Below are 26,077 nucleotides of genomic sequence, written 5' to 3' on the forward strand. Positions count from 1 at the left end.
GGTTTCATACAGCCTGAAATGCAGTAAAATTTCCATTTTTCAGTATAGCAATTCCTATCACATTCACACTTGGCATCCTTTTATATCAAACAAAGGGTGTACCATCCAATGTTGTACAATAACACAAAAGTCCAAACCCCTGATTAACTTCAGCTTTTGTTTTTCTCACCGATAACGTGATCCAGGTAAGTCTTAATCTTGTCCATGACTCGGATCTCGGCCGTCATGAGGCTTGCATCCAGGAGTGCCTGGTAGCTGCCACCCGTCGGTCCGATCTCCACGCCCTGCAGCCTGGCTCCTCCGACGTGAGACACCAGCATGCTGAGTGGCTCGGAGAACTTCTCCCCACGCACCAGGGGGAAGAACGCATCGTGGTCGCTGGACTGGGACTGGGTGACTCCACCGATGGGAATCACATCGCCTGGCAACCACGAGATAATCACAAATCATTACCAATGTGCCAAGACACAATTCCACAGAGTATGTCTAAAGTAAAATGTGGCTGGTTGCATAACAGGGGAAATGCCTTTGAAAATTTTGGAATATATATGTACATTGTACATGTAGAATAAAGAAGAGTACAAAATCTGTCGTGAAAACTAAACAACAAACTCTTTCAGCAAGTACACAGACCTATGGTGCATTCATATTTAATGCTCTGATTGAAAAATGACAATGATAAATCAATCAATAAAAGAAGAAAGATGGAAGACCATAATTTTAACAACACCATATTTCATGGTAAACTTGTAAAATCGCTTGCATGAGCAGGGGACCAGACTTTAAGAGCCTTAATCTCCACTAGGGTCCTCCATTTTAACTCAAATTTAAAACTGGGATTAAACTGTGAAATTATCCCATCCCATGAAGTAATTTACATCATTTCTTTTCATCCCCTCATCGTACATAAATTTGATTCGATTTGGAAAATGGGAATAAACTGTGAGGATTATCCTATCCCCAAGAAGCCATTCAAATCATTTCTTTTAATCCCCTCACCTGTCTCTGCATCAATGGCAATGTCCAGGATCGGCACCGGCTGGTCACTGCTGGGGTCAATCATGAGGGATCCAACCTCGATGGGGAGGGGCAGACCGGTGACCGGGTCCACATGGGTGCCACACAGGGGGTATGCCACGCCCGTCTCCGGGTGGATGGTGATGCCCAGTATGGGGCACTGGAGGCCGGTGGAGAGGTCCGACATGGGCGCACCGAGCTTGATCTCCCCCGAGTGCTCCGCCTCGATGACCCGCGAGTGGACCGGGGCCCCCGTGTTGGGATCCATGGGGTACGGTACGAATGGGATGACGCCCTCATCAGACCGTGGTAGTTCAGCTGGGGATTAGAGATGGGCAGAGCACTTTGACATTACAATGCAGTCCCAAACTAACAAACATGGTTACAATGGAATTTCTTTACAACAAAGGCAAAATACAAATTCCCAAATGATTATCTACATATCCCTATATACCTAATACTTTTGGGTATTAGAAAATTTTGATACGACAAATAAAAACTGCTAGTCCCAAGGCCTCCACTATAAAGAGAGTTACTTGTATTCATTTGATTTTAGAAATCAAGCATACCAAAAAGTAAGCAGTCTTTGCTAACTTTGATACATGTAGTAATGTAAAATACAGTGACCACAAGAGGTCTCATAAGCATAGTGTAAACACACTTACAAACTATTTCAGCTAAAGTGTTATCTAAATGGGAATTCATTTTAGTGTGTTAAACACTGGCATAAGTATTATACTAAATGACAAGGTGAAAATCCTGCACTTTAGAAAAAAAAAAAAACTCTTAATGCTTACTTGAAGAGGTATCGACTGTGACGATAAGTCGAGAGCCCATTGTGTCGTATGCCACGTTGCCCTTAATTGGCATGACGCGTCCAGTCTTGGGGTGGACGAAGTAATCCTCGGGCACCTCTCTGACCTCGCCACTCGCCAGCAGCATGAGGGCGCCCTTCACTGGCACCACCAGACCTGTGCTGGGGTCGCGCTTCGTCACCTCGGTCTGCTGCAACTTCCCGTCCTCTCCTGAACATCACAAATATACGTAAAACAGTCAGTATATTTTCATAGAAACAAACAGGGAATGCTGAACGCTTTCATTCTGTTTGGATATCTATACATGTACATTAAATCATTCTGCAGAAAATGATTTCTACACAACTGACAGAAAACTACAAAAGAACTTGCTTTGAATTTGACTCTACATCCATATACATATCGTCGCCGGTCACACGAACCGACGAATCCCTCAGGTTTGCGTAAGAATGACAATTCGAGAAAATCGCGTTTGAAGTTAACCCATTTTTGACTTATGGTTGCTACACTTTCATGTCTATAATTTCCAATTATTTTTGTAGTACATCAGACTTCAATTCTTGCTCTAACTTGTGAAGTTTTTATCGAATTGTATTGTTAACAAATAAGCGGGAAATCGTCAAAGAGCTGCATGCATGTATTTTCGGTCTGCAAAGAACGTTGTCATTTTCCATGTGTGTCCATATGTTCATGTACATTGAGCGTTGTCATTGTCAACAAATGTATTACATAGTACGCGCACTGTGCGCGCGGTCAATGAACTGTTGAATCTCAAAAACTACACGCAAGTCAATGTGCACTGATTCGTCGGTTCGGTGACCGCCTGACCGCGCGTACTAGTACGCGCGGTCACCGAACCGTCGAATCACCTGATTGTTTAACACATGCGTCTATGGGGAAAACAAATAATTTTCACAAATGGAATTACATACTTCTACAAAAAGGGATAACTACGTAAAAATTACACGGAATTACACACTGAGAATTTCAGAATATGCAGTATGGAATGTCTACTATCGAAATGAGTGAAAATCTCAAAATCGAAAATTTGACCCAAAATCGAGTGATTCGTCGGTTCGTGTGACCGGCGACGATATATGGTTTTAGAGTACTCCTTATATCAAAAGCAAATCAGACAACCCCCATATGAAGTATGAGTGTACACTGATTGCCAAATGTAAATTAGAATAGTACCCACTCAAAAAAACAACCAAACAAATCAAGGTATTTTTAAGGTCATCATGTGCAGTGGTGAACGCTGAAAACATAAGATCTACATGTACTTCGTGGATACAAGTGTATGCAGAAAAGGTGTCATGCAGGGAGAAGATATTATTAAACTAAATAACTTTTAAACTGAATCTTGCTACAAGTACTACAACTGTATATACTTCCTGTTTCATCTGGGTCATTGTTATCAAATAATGCAATTACACCTAAAGCCCCAGTCTAGCTTTGTTGGTAAAACAATAGATTTAACTAAATCAATGCAATAACAGTTTGCTCTTAATGACAAATTCCTACAAATTCTTCACCATCTTAATGGGCAAAATGTTACAAAAATATTGTTGAGAATCTTGAACACAACAAAATTCAAGCTGATATAATCACTAATTAAAAACACAACATTGTATTGGATGCTCTCTCTGATGAAGTTTTACAACTATGTGACATAAGAATTCCTGCACCTACTGTTCAACTCACCAAAGAGATCTTGAATTGGAAGCGGCGTGTCATATGACCCAGGGGTCATCAGTAGACCTCCTGACCCCTGACCTGTAACTCCCCAGGCCCCAACCCGCTGGCACTCTGCAGATACTTCGGTGTGCATCTCTTTGAGGAGAGCGCCGATGCGGTGGATCATGCTGGGGGAAAAGGGGGAGGAAAGAAGATGAAGTCAACTGCAAGTGTAAGTCTCCAGGACATGATGTGCACTGAAGAACGATTGCTTGATTGCTTGATTGATCGACTGATTGACTGACTGACTGACTGACTGACTGGCTGACTGATTGACTGGCTGACTGACCGGTTGGTTGGTTGGTTGGTTGGTTGGTTGGTCGGTTGGTCGGTCGGTCGGTCGGTCGGTCGGTCGGTCGGTCGGTCGGTCGGCCAAAACTTTTGGCACAACGATATGACCAAATACAGTATGTTTCGATCATCCTTTGCAGTTTAGGTATAAGTGGCAATTGTAACAAATGATCAGGAAGGAGAAAAAAAAATGACAAACAAACAAATAGTCAAAAAAAAAGCTTACTGATTCTGCATAGAGTTGTCAAATTCGTGTTCCAAGGAGTTCGCCCCTGAAGCGAGTTTCTCCGAGTACTCATCCAGGAGACGGTTGGCCTCGCTGAGACTGGACAGGAAAGACACCTGGGGGGAAGAGGAGTCAGAACAAAACAAATATTATATAGGTCACCTATTCTAGGACTAGAGCATTTTTTTTTTCAAGATATTTGTTCAATGCAAGCCAAATTTAGTACGGCGATGTCACCAAAAATTCATTATCTAAAATAAGTATCACAAAGACACATAGGTATAAAACTATCATAAAGAAGAGGCTGACAGATCACAAAGCATATTGTACTTATTCCTAATGAAGCTAATTCAGCAAACAAAAATGAAAAATGGTGCCATCTCAATTGCCAATACATATGCAGGTACTGAATGTTGGTAGTGTGTACAGCACAGCATGCATGTCAGTTTAGTGACTTTGAAAATCTCTCAAACAAAATAGTCCTCAGCAACTACTGCAAATTTTCCACAAATCATCAGTTGACCTTTTGATCAAAAGTGCGCTGGGATGTTATCTCCAAAATTCAGATGCACAAAACGATTGAGACTCCGGCGGAAATCTTCTCTGTTAATTGTTTAATTTTTCTAGAGCACCCTTTCTGTTACCTGGTGATCCTCGCGGTATCGCTCATCTTCGGACAGGATGTCCTGCTGTCTCTTGAGGTAGGCCTCCATCCTCATCCCGAGCTCACGACGACGCTCCAGCTCCATCTCAAGCTGCAAGAGATTGCAAGATGTATCCTCAATCAAACTCAGAAATCGACCGATCACATCAAAGCAATAACTCTTAGGGGCATTTTATGTTGCAAACACAAACTTCACAACCTGCAGACTGAAATAAGGATGGGCAAAATATCATGTGCAGATTTTTTCTTTTTTCTAATGCTGTTACTCACTATGAGTAAGATCATATGCTCAAACTGTGTTATTATGAACACCAGCAAAAAAGAAGGAACTAATGTATCTGGAGATTTGAACCTGCATCGCATACTTGCCTACCAAGCAGAGGCACTGCCACTTTAAAGAGAAGGCCATTGAAGACTTTGACATGATGATGTTTAAACAATATTAAATACATGTCTCTATCAATTTGCTATTATTAATTTCAATTAAGAACAGGCATGCCATACAATATTGGATTCAGTGCTACCACTTCTATCAGTGACATAGAAAACAGACCATTTCTCTATTAGAAATTGTTTCTACACATTGTTTGATTAATTCTGAAATGTCAACTACTCCAACAAGTCTTTGCAAAAACCGATTTTCTTCTCCTCCAAATTATATGTTAATGATTGCACACTCCTGTGGCAACGGATCGTAAGTAACCCTTTCTGTACCAGGGGCTTTGGACAGTGTGTAGAATGCTATGGGGTTTTCTATGTCAATCAGCACTCAAGGCACACATAGGGTTAAACCTGTGTACATGTTGTATTTCTCACCTCCTCCTTCTTGGCGTCGTATGCTGCAAGGTCCTCCTCCGTTGCCAGGGCAACCTTACCCTTCAGGTTCAGCTTGGCTACCCACAATCCTTTGAGGGACTGCGTCTGGTTGCTCAGTTTCTGATACAGGGCTTTGGCCTGAAAGTTAAGAAAGATAAATAAATGTTATAAGAAGAAATATAAAAAAAACATAAAAGAGGGGTCATACATGTATGTTCAAGTTGATTTCCAGCAGTGTCAATACATTTACAGTATAGCATAAAAGTGGTACATACACAGTGTACAGTTGAAATACAATGTAATCTGATGACAAATTATAAAGTAACATGTAGGGTTTACCTCATCCTTTTGCCTGCCAAGTTCGTTGGTCACATGACGTGACTGCCTTGATAGGTGGTCGTAGAAGTCGCTGGTGGTGAACCCTTCGAGATCGACTTGCCTGTCATAGTCCCAGAATTCGTCCTCCTTAACGTGGATGGCTTCCACTATGGAATGGGCAAGAAAGAGAGATCACTTCAGTCAGATGGCTGTTATCTGTTTTCTAACAGAACTTTTATTTGTAGGACAACGAGGGCAGTGTTCTCATCATCACATATACTGTAGCTTTAATCTGAATTCCAAATGAATTAAAATCTTTAAGTCAGGGTGAGTATAATTTCAATCTAGTAAACTTTATCACTCCATGTAAGGAGAATCAAACTTGATGTAAATAGCATAGAAATACTACAAGCAGATCTTCCATTTCTTACTTTTAAACCTGTGGGTAGTTTGAGCTTCTTTGAAAATTTACATGTACATGTACCATCCTGTTTCTTGTTTTGTTTTATTTTTTTCATTTAGTTAAACAATGCAAATGGATATCAAGAAGAGAGTTTGCAGAAGAGGCATTCTCTCATTTAACAAAAATGCAAATTTCAATTTGTTTCTCACTAGCATTGTGTGTAATGTGTCAAGCAACTCACAACTTGGCCATATCTACACTGTATACACTAGAGATTTGCAACATGTGCTTTGACCCCCCCAAAAAAAGTGAGTTTAGCACATACATTTTATCATAATTAAACCATCTGGGGGAAGAAAGAGTAATACTGGTGCACTGTGGTTTCTTTCTCACAGGTTTCATCAACCACTTTAATACATGGCTGTCCTATCAAATTAGTCTGGGTAATATGTCATACATTTTGAATTTTGACATTGATACCTGGCACAGCGCCCTCTTCAGCTTCAGCATTGCCAGCTTCCAGGGCACGGTGGTACTTCTTGGTGTGATGAACGGTTGACCCCTTCGATGAGAGGTCATCGAGGTTATTAGCCGTGGTCAAGCCCCGGAACTTGGGGCGCACGTAGCGCTGCTTCTGCCAGCCGTACTTACGGAACAGCATCTGTGGTAGCAGAAAAGGGAACGGTTAAGTTTGCTGAGCTTTATAAACTACTGCAACATCAAGACACAAACCGGGAGATGGGAAAAAATAAAAATCAAACTAGATCTAATATGGTCAAATGTGTAGTACATTTGAGGTCATAAAAACCAACGCTTAGATACAACATGTACATACACCATCTACTTTTAATGGGGCAGAAAATTTGTGGAAGACAAAGACCTTTGCTCCAAACAACTGGTATCATTTCAACCCTATTTCAATTATGACGAAAAGAAAAATTCCATCTCTCTCCACGCTCGAGAATAAGTGTAATTCCTGAGCTCAATACACTGAAACCAAATGATTATCAACAAACAAAAAGAAAATCTAATTACACCATATCATTCATCAATATCCTCAGACATAAGATTTGGTGTAAATTTCTACTTTTATTGCAACTTGTAAATCAGCTGCAATCACAAAAGCAACTCGATACGAGAATCACTGCTGTTCTTGTCTTTATGAAAAATATAAAAATAAATAAGAATTAATGACTTATTGAATTTATTTATTTGAAAAACTAATTTGAATAAATTTCTGCCTCCACTATGAACTATATCAAGGAACAGCGATGACATGAAATTGGCAGAGCTCTAGAATATATAAGTGTACATAGAAGGAGACAAGATCATCCAACTATGATGATGATGACACTAATGATGCGGTTGCCATGGATACGAACCAATGCTAGGATGAGGAGGATGGACAGGAGGACACTCAGACCCAGGACCAGACCGATGGTGATCCAGTCTGGGGCCAGGAGGATGCCGGACTCCAGCGAGATGCCGTTCTGGATGATGTAACGAGGCGTGGACGGGAAGAAGGGACCCTCCTCGGAGCACTGAGCATTCTCTGCCATGACACGGATGTACTGCAGGACAGAATGCGACAAAAATCCGGCATTAGCAGGGAGGAAATAATTTGTGATTTAATCCTCCTAGGAAATATGCTCAGGGCGAGATTTCAGCTTTGCAAATCTCTAGTGCAAATTCCATCCATACTGACAAATTCTGAGAGCATGCATTGAAGTAGCGTCTCCAACACCATGGCTTCAGTGGCAATTTAGCGCCCTTATCATTCTCAACCAATGCTTTGTACACATCAGTCGTGTATCACCAAATACTGATAAAACAAGACAAGGCTTACTTCTGCCAGGATTTACCCTGAGAAGTTCCTTTAACGGATCAAATGTTTTTATTTGTTTTACATTTATAAATGTTTTCTTGACTACTTGATACCAAATGTTCAAATACTCATGTGCATTGGTGTTGTTTAAATCCTGTTGAAGACTAGTCCCAGTGAATATACTCAGGCAGGTGTCTATGTGAAATGTGTGTTATAGCAAAATTAGCTCTTCCTCAATGGGTTAAGATTTCAAAAAGATTCTACTTTGTGACACATATACATTTGTTTGTAAAAATGCTACATATACAATGATTCTTGGTTCATATCTGCCTCTGAATCTTTACCATTTTCTTTGCCGTATTGTTGCTGAGAGTGAAAACGTAGACACCAGGGTCGACAAAGCGGTACGCAAAGAGAGTTGTCGACGTCTGCACTTGGGTCTGCTGCTCGGCGAGCTCACGGAATCCACCATAATCGAACCTCTCATTGGTATTGTATAGGTTCTCCCTAGAATGGTACAATAAGAGAGAGAGACAGGGTAAAGTGCTGTATGTGACAATCAAAATGCTCCATGGCAACATATCAGCACTGCTTAAGAGTCTTCGGGTCCCAGTTAAGGGGACACAGCAGGTTTGTTTTTTGCACTGGTATTATTCTCAACTTGCAAAAAGATCAGAAACAATATTTCATGGTTGAAAAACAGTCAACATGAAGGCAAAACAAAGGAAAAGGTGTTAGAATAGGTGATAATCACCAGGCAATATGACCTTTGATACTGCCAATAATTCCAAGAAAACTTTTCTTGCATGTTTCCTTACCTGTCGTAGACTGGGTAGTTGTCGTTGTCCACGGTGAACATCATGGTCTCCCCGTACCTGAGGCACACCGTCGGGTTGTTGATACCGGTATAACTGTTGCCGCCGACCTCTGTGGTGGCCAGCAGGCGGCGACGCCCGTCCCTCACCATTTCGTTGACCCAGAGGAGTCGGCGCCGAGCCGTGTTCGCACCCGTGTTGTTGGCGGCACCCTCTTTGGTGTTTGACTGCAGGAGTTCGGACAGACTGTCTGGATCTGCATTGTACGCTCCTGTCATTCCATCAGCTATGGAAGGGAGCAATTCAATGTTAAAGGTTTGTAGAACATTGCTGTAACATTTTTCAGGACTTTCTACAAGTTGTATCTTACATGGTACCTGAAGGATAGAGTGCTACATGTACTTCCATATCACTGGTACCATTAACTCTAACTAGGCCGGGGGGGCCTCCGAGGGCCCCCCCTCAACGTTTCGCGCGGTGTATCGCTATCACGAGAAGCTATCGCTGCGACGTTTCATGACTTTTTTCTTTCGAGTCTCCCGCATCTTTTGAAACCAAATTTGCGATGCCTGGGCACACGGTTCCGAAGTTGCGCATAAATATGCACATGCATGTCAGACCAAAAATTGCTCAAAAATGTGAATTTGTGTACAATTTCAATGAAATTGTGTTTACAGGCAAATTTCATAAAAGCATGATTATTTTGGGGTTTTATTGATTAAAATCAATTAATAACATATTTTCTTGTTCAGAACAATGTCGCGGACAAATTTCATCGAAAAAACAATGAAAAACATAAAGTCGAAAAAACAAGGAATTACATAAGAAATTCAAAAAACAATAAAATACTTTTAAAAATAAATTTTTTCTGATTGCGCAATTTTTTTCTCTTACATTTGCTCAGGACACTAAAAAAATATATTTACATAAAAAATGTGCCTGTTTTGAGCTTTATTTAGTGATCTATACCAAATTGTCTGATTTCATGCATCATTATGCATAAATTAGCATAATTTAGTGTAAATGATAATTTTTGAAAAAATTAACTTCATGGTACTTTAGATTACATCATAGGCAATGTGTGTGCCAATTTTTGTCGCGATCGCGCGGTCGACGGCCGAGATCTGGAGGGGGGACCTGGAAGGCCCCCCCCCCCCCGGCTCTATCATCTACCTAATAACCCGGGCCTAGTTAGGGTTAACCCGTTGAGGACGAGTCCCGAGTATACTCGGGCAAGCGTCTATGGGAAATGCGTGTTGTAGCAAAATCAAACCGTCCTCAATGGGTTAAAGAGATGATCTGTTACTACATGTCATGCAATAAAAGTATTCAGGATCGGTTACTTTCCCAATAGCAAATATATCTGATCAAACATGTGGCTAACATTTTTTTTTCTTTTGCTAAATCAGCAATTACAGCTGCAATAATTGTTACAATCTATGAAAAAAGGAATGACTGAAAACTAATTCAAAGCAACATTATCTTCCACCTTACGTGTATCCACCTCACACATAAATCAAACTACACAATTAATTACAACTACCCTAACTTACTGATAGCACAAGTACAAGTTAGACTGCACCTTAATTAGTAGAGTAAGGTTCATGAATATGCTGTTTAACCAGATTAAGTGAAATTTGATTCTCCATTTTTCTTTCCCTCCCTAACACAAAATTTGCATTATTTCAAATGCACAAATAGAGAAACAAATTCAACAACAGTTCTTGTAGAACATACAATGCACAAAAAAAAGACATAGCAAGTAACAATTGTATGAACATAAAATTGATTGCATAAACAGCATTAGGTGACATTTTGTACAGAAAACAGTGGAAGTTTTGACACAATATTGGCAAGTATTCACTTCCCTATGCAGAGAGTGCATGTAAGTTTTCACGTCATATATTCAAGCTTGTAGCAGACAGTAATACACTGATTCTCACGAAAAGGTAATTCATATCTGATGAGGTAAAAGGTAGAAAAGAGTGTGGCTTACAGTCACAAATGGCTAGATTGATCTTCTGTGTGCTGCCATCTAGTGTTGTACATTGGTCAGCTGAAATGGAGTTCCGGGAATTTATGACCTTGGAAAGCGAGTCTGTCGAGAATCGAGTCTGTGTTGCAGATGTAGAAGATAACAAAGTAACAATAAATCAGTTCAAAGAAAAGCATTGCGATTGGTTATAAGCATTTCAAAAAATACATTGAGACATTAATGTTACACATTGACACAAGACACTCTGATTTTTGGTGAGAAGTAGAACGCTCTAAGTCATGATGTGACCCTCCAGAGGATGATGCTCGACCAGTATGTGGCTCAGAGTTGTGATTGGGTACTTACTCAAGAAATATGTGATACACTTCAAAGAAATCAAACCCTGATACAGATACTGCCTGACTTTCGATTACACTGTAGGAATAAGTTAAAGGGATGGTATAGTATTGGTGGAGGTGAGAATTGGGCTTTTAACTTTTTGCGATATACCAAGAAAACACTTATGATATGGTACAGAGCATACCATTTGAAGAGGAATTCAAAGTTTATTTGATGAAAATCAGGTTTGGCATGACTGAAACATCCAAAAACAAAGTAAAATAAAGCGATCGTAAAAAAGTGTGGGTCCCACACTTTATTAGAATCGCTCTTTTTGGGGTATCTCAGCCATTTCAAATAAACGTTGAATTCCACATAGAATTACATGTTCTTTCATATTTCATAAGATGTTTTTCATTATCTTACCAAAAAATGTTAGAAACCTGAAATTAGGTCTCAACCAAAACTGTACGATCCCTTTAAACAAGTGATAATGTTGGCAGCTGTAGCATAGAGTAGGAGTAGTCATATAAGTACATCTGAAATTCAAATTGATGACACAGAGAGATTCTGTGCACAAATCAGACGAAAAAAAGAAATAAGTATTCCTTGTGTAATTTGCCAATGAGATGATTGAGGACATGGCACAGTAGAGTCTGCTTGGGTGATTTTATATGGTAATAACTGGATGAACTCCTTTGGTGTCTTTTGCCTAAAACAGTCTGTAAATACATTGCCCCAGGAGTATAAAATCATCAATACTGTCAATGGAGTTACATCCCTAAGCTTCTGATGTGACCATAAATGAGTACCAGGGCCCCATTGCATAACATTTGAGATGAAATATATGTCAGAAAATCAAACATAAGTCTCTAAATACTCCATTCTGATTGGCTGATACCTGACTAAGGTTTGATTTTTCTGACATCCTGTTTGATTACATCTCTTTATGCATCGCGACCCAGATGGGATTTCTTTGGGTCAAAGGTCATGAAGGTGATATCTAAGAGTGTGACCCCTAACCTGGTTTCCGTTGGCGTCCGTGATGGCGATGTAGGGTGGGTCATCGCAGACGAGTGTGAGTCTGTTCTCCTGGGCCAGCTGGCACTCCCGGTTACAGATCTCCTCCAGGTCATCGGTCACACACTGGCAGTCGTTGGGCGTTCCCTTGGTGAAGCCGATGTAGTCTTCTGGGGTGCGACATTGCTGGTGAGATGAACATATACACTTGTATGTGAACATATTTCACTTTGAAGATCTGTCAATCAAAGACTGATGTAAATTCTCTTCATTCATCAAGTCGAAGTTCATTGTACTAAACCAACAATTAGTTGAATAAATAAATTGAAGGGGTCGGTGCATTATAGTGTTAACCCACACTTTGGTGAAAAATGAGTTACATGCATTTACACCATCCTGAATCACAGCTCTATAATCCCTAAAAATGTCATCTTGAAATTTAAGCAATAAATGGGTTTTTAATGCAGTCATGTTTTTGCCCCGAAAATTAATCACATCTTATAGGCAGGAATATAATGCTAAGCCACACTTTTCAAGATGGCGACCTCCATGGTAGCAGACAGAAGGGTGTCATAAAAATATCTAAATCTGAACAGCGAGGAAACTTTTTCATCTGCAAAAATGAGTGATTCTGATTCATAACATAACTTGTACTCTTCTGCCAGTTATGAAAAAGGAGATGAGATAAACATTAATGAAATTTTAAGCATTTAATGAGTATTTTTTGTTAATTTTTGTACTGTTGGGGTTAGCACTATTTTCATGTTAATTCTACTGATCATGACATTTTTCGCCAGTTTTTTATTTTTGTTGAACTTATCACCAAAATACCACAATCACTGGTTTTAGGAGTATTTTAGCATTGTGCATTATGACCTTTAAGAAAATTAATCAACGTTCATGGTCTGTCCCAGCACCTTAAAATTTCATTAGTGGGTTAGCACTTTATTCATGCTGACATTTCGCTTCAAAAGGAAAGCTTCCTCAAAATTAATCAGTAGTTGAATAACTGATGAAATATATTCAAAATATAAATCTTCATTTGTTATGTGTGGTTTTTTCATCGAAATGACTTATTGTAATAAGTGTATTGTCTCTAAATTTATTATTTTTTCCGATGCAAGTGTGATCTGAAAACGTTCATACATTATGGGTAAAAAAAAAATGTACGGATAGCTGGATGTTTGAACATGTGCCTTATCTGTTAGTAATTCTTACAGAGTTAGATCACTAGTGTAACAACATTTGAAATTGTCATTGATTAATTTGTAACTTCTTTTGAATAAAATGCAATTTTGTTATGCTTTCACAGCCATATTTAGGGGGATTAGCTATAGACAGTAGAAAATGGATGAAAACAAAATGCATTTTAATATCGATTTATTTACCTCAAGTTTTCAAAAAAATTCCTGCCGCTGTCAATACAGCTGTGCTTCCCTGTAGTTTCTTACATAACCGAGACACGATACTTACATGTTTAACATCCTTTGAAAGGATGTTACATTTATGATATAACTGCAAACATTATTTTTCAAATCTGTCGTATAAAATTCATAGTTCCATGTTGTTGATACCTCTATACGGTTTCTCAATTTAAATCAATAAACGTTGAAAGCAATCAAAGCGGAATTTAAAGCATCATTGCTGATAGTATAGTGTTTTTTTTTTTACGTAATTTAATTGTGAGTCAATAGCTCCCTTTTTTCCACTTCTGAATTTACCCTTTAAACTCGGCATTTATCATGCATTTTTATGAAAAAGTCTCCATGTTAGAAAGAAAATGTATTTGCTGTATTCTGTTACAAATTTCAGTTATTTTTTTTTCACAGGGTTGTTTTCAAGATTAATTTACAAAAAAGAAAGTTTCCTTCAAATTAATTTGGAGATTTGTGATTGATAAAACTAATTGAAAGCATATAGATTTTTCATTTTTTCGTGTACGTTTTTGTCACCGTAACAGCGTTGACATGAGAACATTTTTTTCTTGTTCCTAAATGATCTTCATGATCCAAATGTAGTCTGAAAACGTGCATATGGGGTAAAATATATGTATATAAACACACCAACTTGGTATAATACGTAGGCTGTTTTGGTCTTATTCGGCACATTGCTTGTATGGTCTATCCGAATTATATACGAAATTAATAAGTGTTCAGACTTCCAAAGAGATTTTTTCCCAATTTTTAAAAATGTTCTTTTCATGGATTTTTTGGCCATTAAGAGTTAGTCATTCATTTTGTGATAAGAACTTTCCTGCATAATTTCACACAGCCTGCATTTACCAACGAACATGGAGGAGGAGGATTCATTGAGGCATGTACAGTCATAATTCTGATGCAACACTATTTTTTTTTTGGTAAATTCGTTGCCATACAAAGAAGGATTTTACAGTACTATTGGTGATTTTGATACCCTAAACAAGAAAACCAATGTAGCTAAACAAGGCCTTGATGTCTACTTTGTGGTATTTTATTCCCTTTAACAAAAGACATAATAATCTCTGGAATATGTTGATATGTACCATTTTACTTTATTTTCTCTGATGTAGATACTCTAAATTTAAAATGCGTTATAATGCTGAAGAAGGGACTCTTTCCCTGCTTTTAGGTACACGAAAGATGTAAAATCCTCAATGAGATGTAACCCCCAAAACAAATCATATTATTTGTATGACACTGAATGCTTTGTCTTTTAAAACTTGAATTGTTGAAATTGTTTAATATCCACATTTCAAGATGTCTTTATGCGTATATGATTGATTCTGTGCACGTGTGTGCGTCTGAAATTATGCAAAGTTTGTCTTCATAATTCACACAGATTATACAATACAGACAGTTAAAAACAAGTATATCTTATTTTAATTTCACTTCACAAAGGAGGGAAACTCAAATATTACATTAATTTTCCATTTTAAGCGAAGAGATATTGATATTTTGTGAGTTTTTAAAAAATAAAGAGTATTTGTATACACGACGGATTTGGCTGCAATAAAGTGCTAAGCCACAAATTCAAAATGTGACTTGAAAAATTGTCTTAAATCCGCCAAAATATCAGCGTAGTAAATTTCCCGAAGACACTATTCAATCTTGAGTATGTAAGGGTTCATGTACGAAAAAATTGGCCTTCTCGAGTCATTAACCTGATTTATGGATTTTTTCAGACTTTCAAAAGCGATTATCTCAAAATGAACATTGTGTGGGTTAGCACTATAATGCACCGACCCCTTCAATTGGAAACACCGCAACAGTAAGTTTGTTTCTAGTTTATTTATTCAACTAATTATTAATCTCTCAATTATGTGGCTAATATACACATTATACCATATACATGTACACAGTGTACATATCATTCTGTTTTTATTTCAAAGACTCATTCAAAACACAGCTATATATACATGTATCTCTTTCTCTTTCACCCTCTCTTTATCTCTCTAATAACAATCTTATCATTTTATCTCTCTATCTGATTATATGTTTATCTGTCCATTTCTCTACCTATCTGTCTATCTATCTATTTAACTTTCTCTGTACTTTCCTCTATAGCTCCTTCTATTATCTATCTCCATCTATCTATCTATTTATCTACAATTAATCTATCTATATACTGTATATCTACAGTGTATGTATGTATCTATCTATCTGTGTTTATTTATCTGTATCTAGGTATCAATCTCTCTATCTATCTGTGTATCTATCCAGCTATTTATGTATATGTACATGATCTTTTTCTCCTTCCCTCTATCCCTCCAAGTGATCTCACCTCATATCTGCAGTATTGTTCCCACTCCTCAGCCGTCCAGCACTGTCCGGCCTGGTTCCGGTATGTCCCGGTCTCGCACTGTTCATAGACCGTCTTTGTACAGCTCTCAGTGTTTCCGTCCGCCTTCAGTGTGTAACCGTGCTGGCAGATACAGGTACGGTCCGTGAACTGAAATTGGACAGGAAAGTGTTCATCAGAATCTATAGAATCACAAACATGAACTATTCTGCAGTTGAAGATAATGATAATATCAATACCAAGAGACTTTTAGAGTGCACGATAATTGTCAGTCAATTCTCTATGCACAATACATACAAGTACATGATTGAGATATCAAAGACAAAAACTAACTGCTTTAAAAGTTAAAGATAAATTTCTCACAGAACTTATAAAGTGCCTGTTTCCAGCACCGTCAAAATACCATACAAGTTCCATATACAACATACACACAGGTAGTACTCAGACTACTCATACAGAGTGTAGTCACACACTATGTAAAATTTGGAAAAAAAAAAAAGAAGGAAAAATCCTATCTTGAAACTATACTAAAAGGCAATAAAACTCATCAATCTAAGCCTTTACATGAACCCGGCACGCATAAAACATGACGGTACCTGGAATTCCTCATTGGCACCGTTGCAGGTGCACTCGACGGCACCAGTGGCGCCTTCGGTGGTGGCCTCCCCACCACAGTGGAAGCAGCCGCCTTGTCCCGTCAGGTGGTTGAAGTGGTCGATGGGGCACACCAGGCAGTCCGACACCGCCTGGCCGTACTCCACGTCCAGGTAGGTCCCAGTGCCGCAGGGCGTGGCCTCCGAGGACCCCTCGGGGCAGTAGTAGCCCACCGGGCAGGGGAAGGAGTTGGTGACATTCACGCCGTGGTTGGTGCCGTTGGCCCGCGGCTCGTCGGTGGTCGCCCCTTCCAGGCAGACGACGCCGGCGACGCAGATGGTGCAGTTGGCCCTGTCAGGCATGTTGCCGTAGTAACCAGAAGGACATATTTCACACGTATCCTCGAAGGTGCTGCGGGGAGAGCCTTCTTTCTCTCGGTAGCCCAGAGGGCAGATGACTGGTGTGATGGATCCTGTGGGTTTAATTCAAAAAGACAGATGGATTAACTACTACAACTACTGTAACTACTAATTGGAGGGCATGTATAAGCTTCAGTCTATGCCAACTCGGGTTCCATAAGCGAAGTTGCACCTCTAAACCTGTCTATCTACAATGTAACATGGCTGTTTTCAGTTCATCAACACTATCAAAGCCTCTGTCCTTCTTCATTAAACTGATAAAAGTGAACCTACTTCTTCCTCTTTTTGCAATTCCCCATTTGGGATTAACAGGTTCCGCATTAATTTTCATACATGTACATGTATATCAGAATCATGTGCTGGCGGCAGAATGAGTTCAGCATGAGTACACACAAATCTGCATTTCAAGAAAATTTGAGTAAATTATTTGTACAAAGTTCTAAATGAACGATTGTGGATCCAATCTATTCTGGATTATTTTGACGACACACAGAGTGTATGCATTGACACAGTAGAATCAGACAAAAATCAGAGCACAATGCAATCAATTTCCATGTGATGAAAAAGTGGAGTCAATTGTTGATTGGCAATACCAATAGTCATTTTTAGCCAACATATTACACGATTGTATCTTTGTCTTTATCTGCACATACGTGTGTGATGTACAATTGGTGCTGTACACGTACAATGTATACGATCCTACTAGCAAATAGGAGTTTTGTAATATTCTGTTGGTGGATGAAGCAACAAATGTCATTGTCATTACATTACACTGACATGTAAAATGTGTAATAAAGAGAAGTACATGCAACATGCAAACATACATCTCTACATAAGCATTTTTTTTACATGTCAAACAATAACACAAGAACCACATAAGTAAAATCAAATCAAATCAAAGCAAATCAAATCAACATTGTACCTGGACAGGGGGCATTGGTGTCATTCAGGTAGCCACACTCCTCCCCACAGTAGTGACCGTCTGGACACGGGATGGGGTAGGCTGACCTCACTGGGCAGTAGTAGCCAGGTGGACACTTCTCCTGAGTCATTGACCGGTTGCAGTAGTAGCCTGGACAAGATTGTGGCAGCCAAAAGGGAAAGGTTATGATCATTTCTTTAATAGTAGACATATTGGCCAGAATTTTCAAAAGCAGTTTAATCCTACGTAATAGTCCATGGTCTCTGACTTTTTTTTTCTGCATTAAGTGTACATGAAACACATTGCATATGCCAACAAACATACAGTAGTCATGTACTGTGTACATTGTATAATGAAATAGAAGCTGATACTCACGAGTGAAAGTTATATGCATGCCTAATTTGCTTTACTCCATATACAAATGTACAGTAAATCTAAACCATAAAAATAGATTTACTGGTAAGGTACGTGAACTTTTTGTGATTTCAGGCCATTGCTGATTTCTAGTTTGATATATACCACTTCACAAGACCTACAAATTTTGTACATGCATGTACGTTGTATGTCTGCGTTTACAGTTGTAGTACTTGCATGTCCGCACGCATGTATTTCTGTATGTGAATATGCAGCTTAACATGCATGTGTATGTATATATGTCTATTTGTTTAATTTTTTGGTTGTGTCTCACCTGGTTGGCAGTCCCTCTGTTCCCAGGCTCCCTCGGGGCAAAATTGTCCCTCATCACACTCAATCTCAAACATGTTGGCAGTGTCATTGGGACAATAGTACCCTGCTGGACAAATGGTACAGTCCATTACACCTGCACAGCAAATAGAAAACAGAAAACAAACAGATTAGACATAATAAACATTGGCAGAAGTCTCATGTTCGGTATGAACACAACTAAATTATGAATTTCATCCAGAATTATGAAGCCACGTAGAATAATGGATGACTTGCTATCTCTGGCACCAATGGAAAAAAAAAGAAAAAAAAATATCAACACCACAGCTCTCTGGATCTGTGGCAACTAACAAGTGTAATGAGGTCTTACGGTGCAGATTTTCAGTGCAACAAGCATACATGTACAACCACTTTTAACATCAAACAGTTGTTGTTAGAGGCCACCTTTTTGCTAGCAGGTTATACAGTGTACAAGATGTACATAATTATGCTTTGAGAAATGATGAACACATTGTAAATTATATTAGTTGGGGAAAAAATACTACTGTTAACTCACCTTCCGCCTGAACATCACCCCTGTAGGTTCCTGGGGGGCAAGGCAGGGGTTCTGGGGTTGCCTCAGGGCAGTAGTGACCTGACGGGCACGGCGACACGGTGAAATCCGTGAAAGCTGGTTGGCCAAGAGAAGCAGGGAAAGAAAGAGAGTTCACAGCACTGTAGATTTGTTTGTTTTTGTTTTCATTTTTCCTGGAGGAGTTTAATCATCTTAGGACCATACATGTACCTCTGCTGCAACGTATAACACGAGACAGGTGAGATTCTACATTGTATCTCTCCTTCTGTACATCTTCTCTTCAATATCATAAAGTGGGCATGGCTTCAGCAAGTCGAAATTCAACCTGACGGGTTATTTTGCGGCTTGGGGAAAACAGTCTGATATCATGACAGTGCATCTGATCTCTACTAGCTTGAAAACAGCATGCTTGGGAAATTACAAACTGTAGCACGATATTGACGCATGCATACTTTGCGTCGTTACTTGGCTCAGCACTTGGTTCGTAAGTGGTTTCCCCACTAGGTCCTACGATGGGATCGAGAAAATTTCAGGCTGACGGAGAAGCAATTCAAACTGGGCGCTTATTCACAAATTGGAGTGCTACTTCAAGAACTAGAGCAAGATTTTGGGAAAAGTTTCCCGATCAAATGGTTTTTGTGGTTTATACTGGCTTCATTTTTTTTTTTTTAAAGATGAAAAGTTGTACTTTTTAGAGGCAATATCGCATTATCACATTTCACTCTGTTTATCATACTAAATACTATAAAATCATATAGGTTGGCATCATGAAAAGTTGTACTTTTTAGAGGCAATATCACATTATCGTATTTCACTCTGTTTATCATACTAAATACTTTAAAATCATATAGGTTGGCATCATGAAAAGTTGTACTTTTTAGAGGCAATATCACATTATCATATTTCACTCTGTTTATCATACTAAATACAATAAAATCTTATTGGTAGGCATCTCTGTTTTACTCATTTGATCTCACATAACTTCTTCCCATCTATCCATTCGATAATCTATGCTGCAGTCCTCCCAGTATTCCTCCTTCCTCAATCAGCTAAACCTTCTGTCAATCTCTTCACCTATTTTTCTTCACCCACTGATGTCTATCTTTCCCAACACACAACTACCGCGTAGCCTTCAGTCTTCTACTCCTCTCACGCAATTTCTTCTTCTCATCCGACTACCCATCACACGTTCTACCCTTCTCTCCTCCTCATATTCCTCCTCTCTGTCTCAGTTAAACCTTCTGTCAATCCACTCTCCACCCTATCCTCTATATGTACCTGGCTGGTTACACCAGAATCCCGCTGGACACGGCTGACAGGTGCTGCTGTTGGTGGCCCCAGACTCTGCTGAGAATGTGGTGTTAGGGCAGGGCTGGGGGTCAGCATCAAACTCACAGTAGTAACCTGCAGAGAAACAAAACATTCATATCAACCACAAACTCCTCTTACCACCAAAATTTTTGGCAAACAAATAATTATATTCCAGTATTGTTCCTTGGCAGACATTTTTATGTGCTGTTAATTTTGTGGTTGCAGGGTCCAGTAATCTACATGTATACTTAACTTTCCTCATGATAAATAAGATTTTCTTTAATAATTGAATGTCCTTGACACAAAAGAAAAATAATGCCTCCGGCCACTTCGTTGGCGGAGGCATAAAAAAATGAGGGACATACAATGTATAGATGCAGATTTTGGATTTTGGATCAGGAAACAATAATGATATAAAAGTACCCCTTCCACTGAATCGAGAGGAAGGCTTTGAAATTTCCGGGCAATCATGAGCATTTTCTCAAGTGAAAGTTACCCCAAGCGTCAGGCAGGGGCAGTGCTGTGGATCCCCTTGTTCTTACCAGGGGTGCAGGGCTGGGGGAGGACATTGTCCTCTGTGCAGATGTATCCCGCCGGACACTGCTGGCACTCCAGTTCGCTCATGGCTCCCCGGTAGGCTATCACCTTCCCTGGCTCACAGGCAGACACGTTGGCAGCTCCTGGGGTTGGGGCAGAGGGGGTGTGGTGAGATCAGACAACCAGCCAGAGGTGGATGGAGACAGGGGATAAGCAGAAAAGACATTCACATATCAACATACATAATTCATTCAAATTGAAGATTCCCGCACTGAGTATTTTGTTGTTGTTTTTTCATTACAAGGACAACATATGTAATCATGACGCCGAAGAACTGTCCATCACCAACATAAATAATGAACTCCAAAGCTAGCGACGGTTCTGATCCCTTACGGCAGGGGGTATTGTGATTTTATTCACATGTTCCTGATTGTTCCATTGAGTTGTCTGTATTGCAAATTTCTCAGGGTAGTGTCTTCAATGTGCAGTCTGCAACCACCCTTCTAAAAGAGGATATGGCCATTTCTCTTACCAGTGCAATACATGTAAAGTACGACAGTGTAATGTCATAGCCATTCATCAGAATGGAAACTGGTTCTAAACAATCTCACCTGGTCCGATCTGTAAACATGACTAATGAATTTTGAATGTATTGTCTGATTTTCCTAAAACATTACTGATGTGTTCTACTCTGATATTGCCCCATGCACTCAATATTACTGCACACACTGTAGATTGGGGTTTCATTCCTTTAACCTGTTGAGGACGAGGTGCAAGAATACTCTGGCAAGTGTCTATGGGGAATGCATGTTGTAGCAAAATCAGTCCGCCCTCAACGGGTTATACTCTACCCATCTTTTGAATCTTGACATTCCATGTTGATTTATCACATATCAAAGTCTAGTGTAGCATAATGTTCCTCACCCTCTTCACAGTAGAAGCCAAAAGGACATATCTCTCCCATCCATGGCTCACTGCCGTCTGGTGTTGGGGTGTTGGATCCGCTGTAACACAGGTAGCCAGCACTGCAGGGGCCTGCAATTCGACCCCCAAGGCAGTAGGAGCCTGGACAAAAGAAAAGCCACAGAAAAGAGAAACATATTAAGGATTAATTAAAAAGGAGCATTCATACAATCATCATATCTGTTAAGCTCACATTTCTATATTATGAAATTAGTGATTAACTGACATACATATCCATTTCTGATATTAGCATACAGCATTGACATCTTAACACCTTAATTTGGATATCAATCATACGGTATATGATATTCCTTTTGCTACTTTTAATAATCAATAAAAACAAGCAAGAAAGAATGGTAACTTCTTGCATAAATAATATCTTGAGAAGAAGCAAGATGAAATGATTAATGAAATAAAGTGCTCATAATGACCCTTTTTGTAATAAGATATTAGCTCCATCCACATCCCACTTTACACATATTACATCCCCTCCCCCCTCCCCCATCAATTTGAAAACCTTGACCAACCTGTGGGGCAGAACTGGCATTCCTCTGCCCGGGCGAGTCCCGTCACGTTGTCCATGGTGTAGGTCCCATTGGGACAGTTGAGAGGGCCCGGTGACCCCTCGGGACAGTAGGAGTACGGAGAACACGGCTCTGGGTGGCTGGAGTTGGTCTGGCAGAAGAAGCCTTCTGGACACGTGAGACAATCCGTTTCCCCCGTGTGGGGCTGGTAGGTGCCTGCCAATCCACAAATATTAAAATAATAACATTACATCAAAGGTGAACATGACACACACAGTTAAAGAATGACACAGGATGAAAAAAAAAACACTCTGGCAGCAGCATATGAAATGATGCTGTATATCTTAAATATGATTTATGAGTTTGTCTATGAGTCAATTGTATTAATCATCATGAGAATATGCTGTGGCCTTACACATCATATTTCCCGATGGTTTCATATTAAAGAATTCTATGTGCTGATTAATACAGGCAAAATTAGAAACACGTGAAAACATTGCATCATGAAGCACAAATGCAACCAGTATCATCCCCAAGATGGAATTTTTTTTACTTTGCTTCGATAACGAGATGGAAAAATATAATCCCATACAGCTGTGGCTCTTAATCAGAAATTTAACCCCATGTTTCACAAGTCTTGATTTCACAAACATAATGCTCCTATCAAACATGTACACAGTATCAGCACTTGTACTCTTAAAAACACAATGTATTTTGCTAATAAACTTCAATGGACTAGTACTTAGAATAACCGCATGGCCTGCAGTGGCTGCCCACTTTCTGATCAGCATTCAGTGAATGCAACTGACACTGTATTGTCATTCCTCAATGGCTTTTCTGTGACAATAGAGGGCAGCATATCACTTATCACTTTACCTGGATCACAGGCGTAGGGGGTGGCCGTGTCATTCAGACAGTAGAACCCTGCTGGGCACTCGTAGTCCGTGGGCCGGCTGGTCGTGATCTCAGCATCGCTGGGACAGAAGTAGCGCTCGAGGCAGTGACCGGTCGGTGACGACAGACCACTGGTCCGGCAGAACTTACCTGGCGAGCATGGCAGGCAGTCATTCAGGGCCTTGGCCCCCGGGGTGGGGTTGTAGGTTCCAGGGGGACAGAAGGCTTCCGTTGTCACACCTAGAGGAGAGAGGGAGGGGGGAAAGGAAGGGGGGCATGTTACATACAATGTACCTCATGACCAAACATTCATCCCCAGTACAGGATTTTGGTGTACACATACTGTACATACAGTCATCCTGTACAGCAAGCCCTACAGTTATGTACGTGTACAAATATGTAAGTATGCAGTGATCCAATATATTTGCTTAAGCATTTATCTGTATTTGGCACATTAATTTACAGCACATTAGAGAGCTGATCTAAGTCTGTATTGAATTATGCACTACTGTAAAACTGATTACAATGCCTGGTAGTTTTTTCTGAAATTTCACAGAAATATAAAATGCTCTTTGATACAAATGCCAGTATTCTCTTTCTTTTCATTGTATACTAGATTACAGATTTTGTTTGTTTGTTTGTCTGTTAGCACCTTTTCTTCCCCTGCAGTACAGACCACAATGAAATCTTCCATCAACTAACTGTGACCAAAAGAAATTAAGTTTCATATCTGAAGGGGCCAACGTACCTTCCTCACAGTAGGCTCCTGTGGGGCAAGGCCCGTTCACACCGTCATCTGGAGCGGACTCAGCTGCGCCACTGATGCAAAGGAATCCAGCTTCACAGAAGCCAGTGGGCCAGGAGAGACCCGTTTCATTACAGTGCATTCCAGCCAGACAGGCCTGACACTGGGTCACGTTGTCCAAGCCGGTCACATTGCTGAAGGTGCCTGTACAATGAACACACATATACAGTTAGAATTTTCACTTTCTCCGCAAAAGACTGAATGGCAAGTAATTGTTAAATTGCAAATCTAACTTACTATTTACCCTTGTCTTTTATTTCCATCACCATCATCACTACAATCATCATTGCCATCACCACTACCATCACCATCATTATCATTACCATCATCATCATCACATTCACCACAAACACCACAACCATCACCATCACCACCACCACCACAGATAACTGCCACCATCACCATCACCACCATCATCATCATCACTAACTTCACCACCACTACCATCGTCACCGTCACCATTACCGTTACCATCGCCATCGCCATCACCACCGCCATCGCCACCACCACCACCACCACCACCACTATCACCATCATCACCATCCTCACCACCACCATCACCATCACCATCACCATCACCATCACCATCACCATCACCATCACCACCACTACCACCATCACAATCATCATCACCATCACCATCACCATTATAATTACCATCACCATCACTAACACTATCACTACACCATCACTTCACCATCACCATCACCACCACCATCATCACCATTACCACCATCACCATCACCATCATCACCATCACCATCACCATCATCATCATAACCATCATATCAGCATCAGCATCACCATCACCATCACCATCACCATTACCATTACCATCACCATCACCACCGCCACCGCCACCATCAACATTACCATAACCATCACCAACACCATCATCACCATCCTCACCACCACCACCACCATCACCATCATCATCACTCACTGTCACCGTCACCATCACCATCACCATCACCATCACCATCACCATCACCATCACCATCACCACCACCATCATCATCACCATCACTATCATCAATACACCATCATTATCATCATCTCCACCACCCCACCCTAGATCTCCTCCTCACCCAGTGGACACGGAATCCCGTTATCCCTGGTGCCTGGCTCACAGTAGTACCCCTCTGGACATGGTAAGGTGAAATTCATCCTGGTCTCCGGACAACTTGAGCCTGTCGGGAAGATGAAGAAGCATCATGAGGGGAAACCATGAGGGGATGAATCATTAGCATAGTAACAACCCTAATTTGCATATCCACAAGACATAAACAGGAAGTCGCAGTCCACAATACAACAAATCAGCTTGATGTTCATATCAACAACAAAGACATATCATCATGTGACAATAACCAACAACTTACGAGATGCATTTCAACATACAGCCCTTAGTTCAGTGACAGGAAATTGAATGACTATGTTCATTCCTTGCTAAATACATACACTGTAAGATTAAAAAAGGTTCTAAAGCTACAATATGACAAATTCAATTCTACATTGTACTCAAAAGGATGATTTACAGTATGTGCAGTACCAATGAAGACGACACACAGAACAAAGCATAACAAAGAAATTGGAAAGCCTGTAAAAGACCTTACTGTAGTCATGTGAGCAAACTAACTCAAATTTAGAATAATCTCCTTGTGCACAATCTTAAAATTTGTGTATTTACTGTACATCACAAACTATTGAGGCAAAATTTCAGACACTTTGCAGGCTCATTCTGAAACTTTCAACACTTCACATGCTGAAGCGGAGAATACCATAAATCACACAGCTGTAAAATCATTATCATAC

At 40.0% G+C, this 26,077-nt stretch overlaps 1 protein-coding gene across 1 annotated transcript in view; it reads right to left on the reverse strand.

Moving 5' to 3' along the window:
- The window catches only part of LOC140229524 (uncharacterized), a 153,999-nt gene that overhangs the window by 35,782 nt on the left and 92,140 nt on the right, over window positions 1-26,077 (reverse strand). The window contains 26 exon segments of the mRNA XM_072309772.1: window positions 149-421; window positions 1,000-1,335; window positions 1,815-2,042; window positions 3,537-3,697; window positions 4,087-4,202; window positions 4,731-4,841; window positions 5,567-5,704; window positions 5,906-6,051; window positions 6,768-6,948; window positions 7,670-7,858; window positions 8,457-8,619; window positions 8,931-9,213; window positions 10,924-11,041; window positions 12,265-12,447; window positions 16,021-16,188; window positions 16,635-17,104; window positions 17,974-18,123; window positions 18,662-18,793; window positions 19,214-19,327; window positions 20,510-20,635; window positions 21,085-21,222; window positions 22,004-22,144; window positions 22,570-22,782; window positions 23,443-23,700; window positions 24,209-24,409; window positions 25,354-25,455. Of these exon segments, the coding sequence (XP_072165873.1) occupies window positions 149-421; window positions 1,000-1,335; window positions 1,815-2,042; window positions 3,537-3,697; window positions 4,087-4,202; window positions 4,731-4,841; window positions 5,567-5,704; window positions 5,906-6,051; window positions 6,768-6,948; window positions 7,670-7,858; window positions 8,457-8,619; window positions 8,931-9,213; window positions 10,924-11,041; window positions 12,265-12,447; window positions 16,021-16,188; window positions 16,635-17,104; window positions 17,974-18,123; window positions 18,662-18,793; window positions 19,214-19,327; window positions 20,510-20,635; window positions 21,085-21,222; window positions 22,004-22,144; window positions 22,570-22,782; window positions 23,443-23,700; window positions 24,209-24,409; window positions 25,354-25,455 (4,839 nt within the window).

This window comes from Diadema setosum, chromosome 6, assembly GCF_964275005.1.
Source record: "Diadema setosum chromosome 6, eeDiaSeto1, whole genome shotgun sequence".
NCBI classification, from domain to species: Eukaryota; Metazoa; Echinodermata; class Echinoidea; order Diadematoida; family Diadematidae; genus Diadema; species Diadema setosum.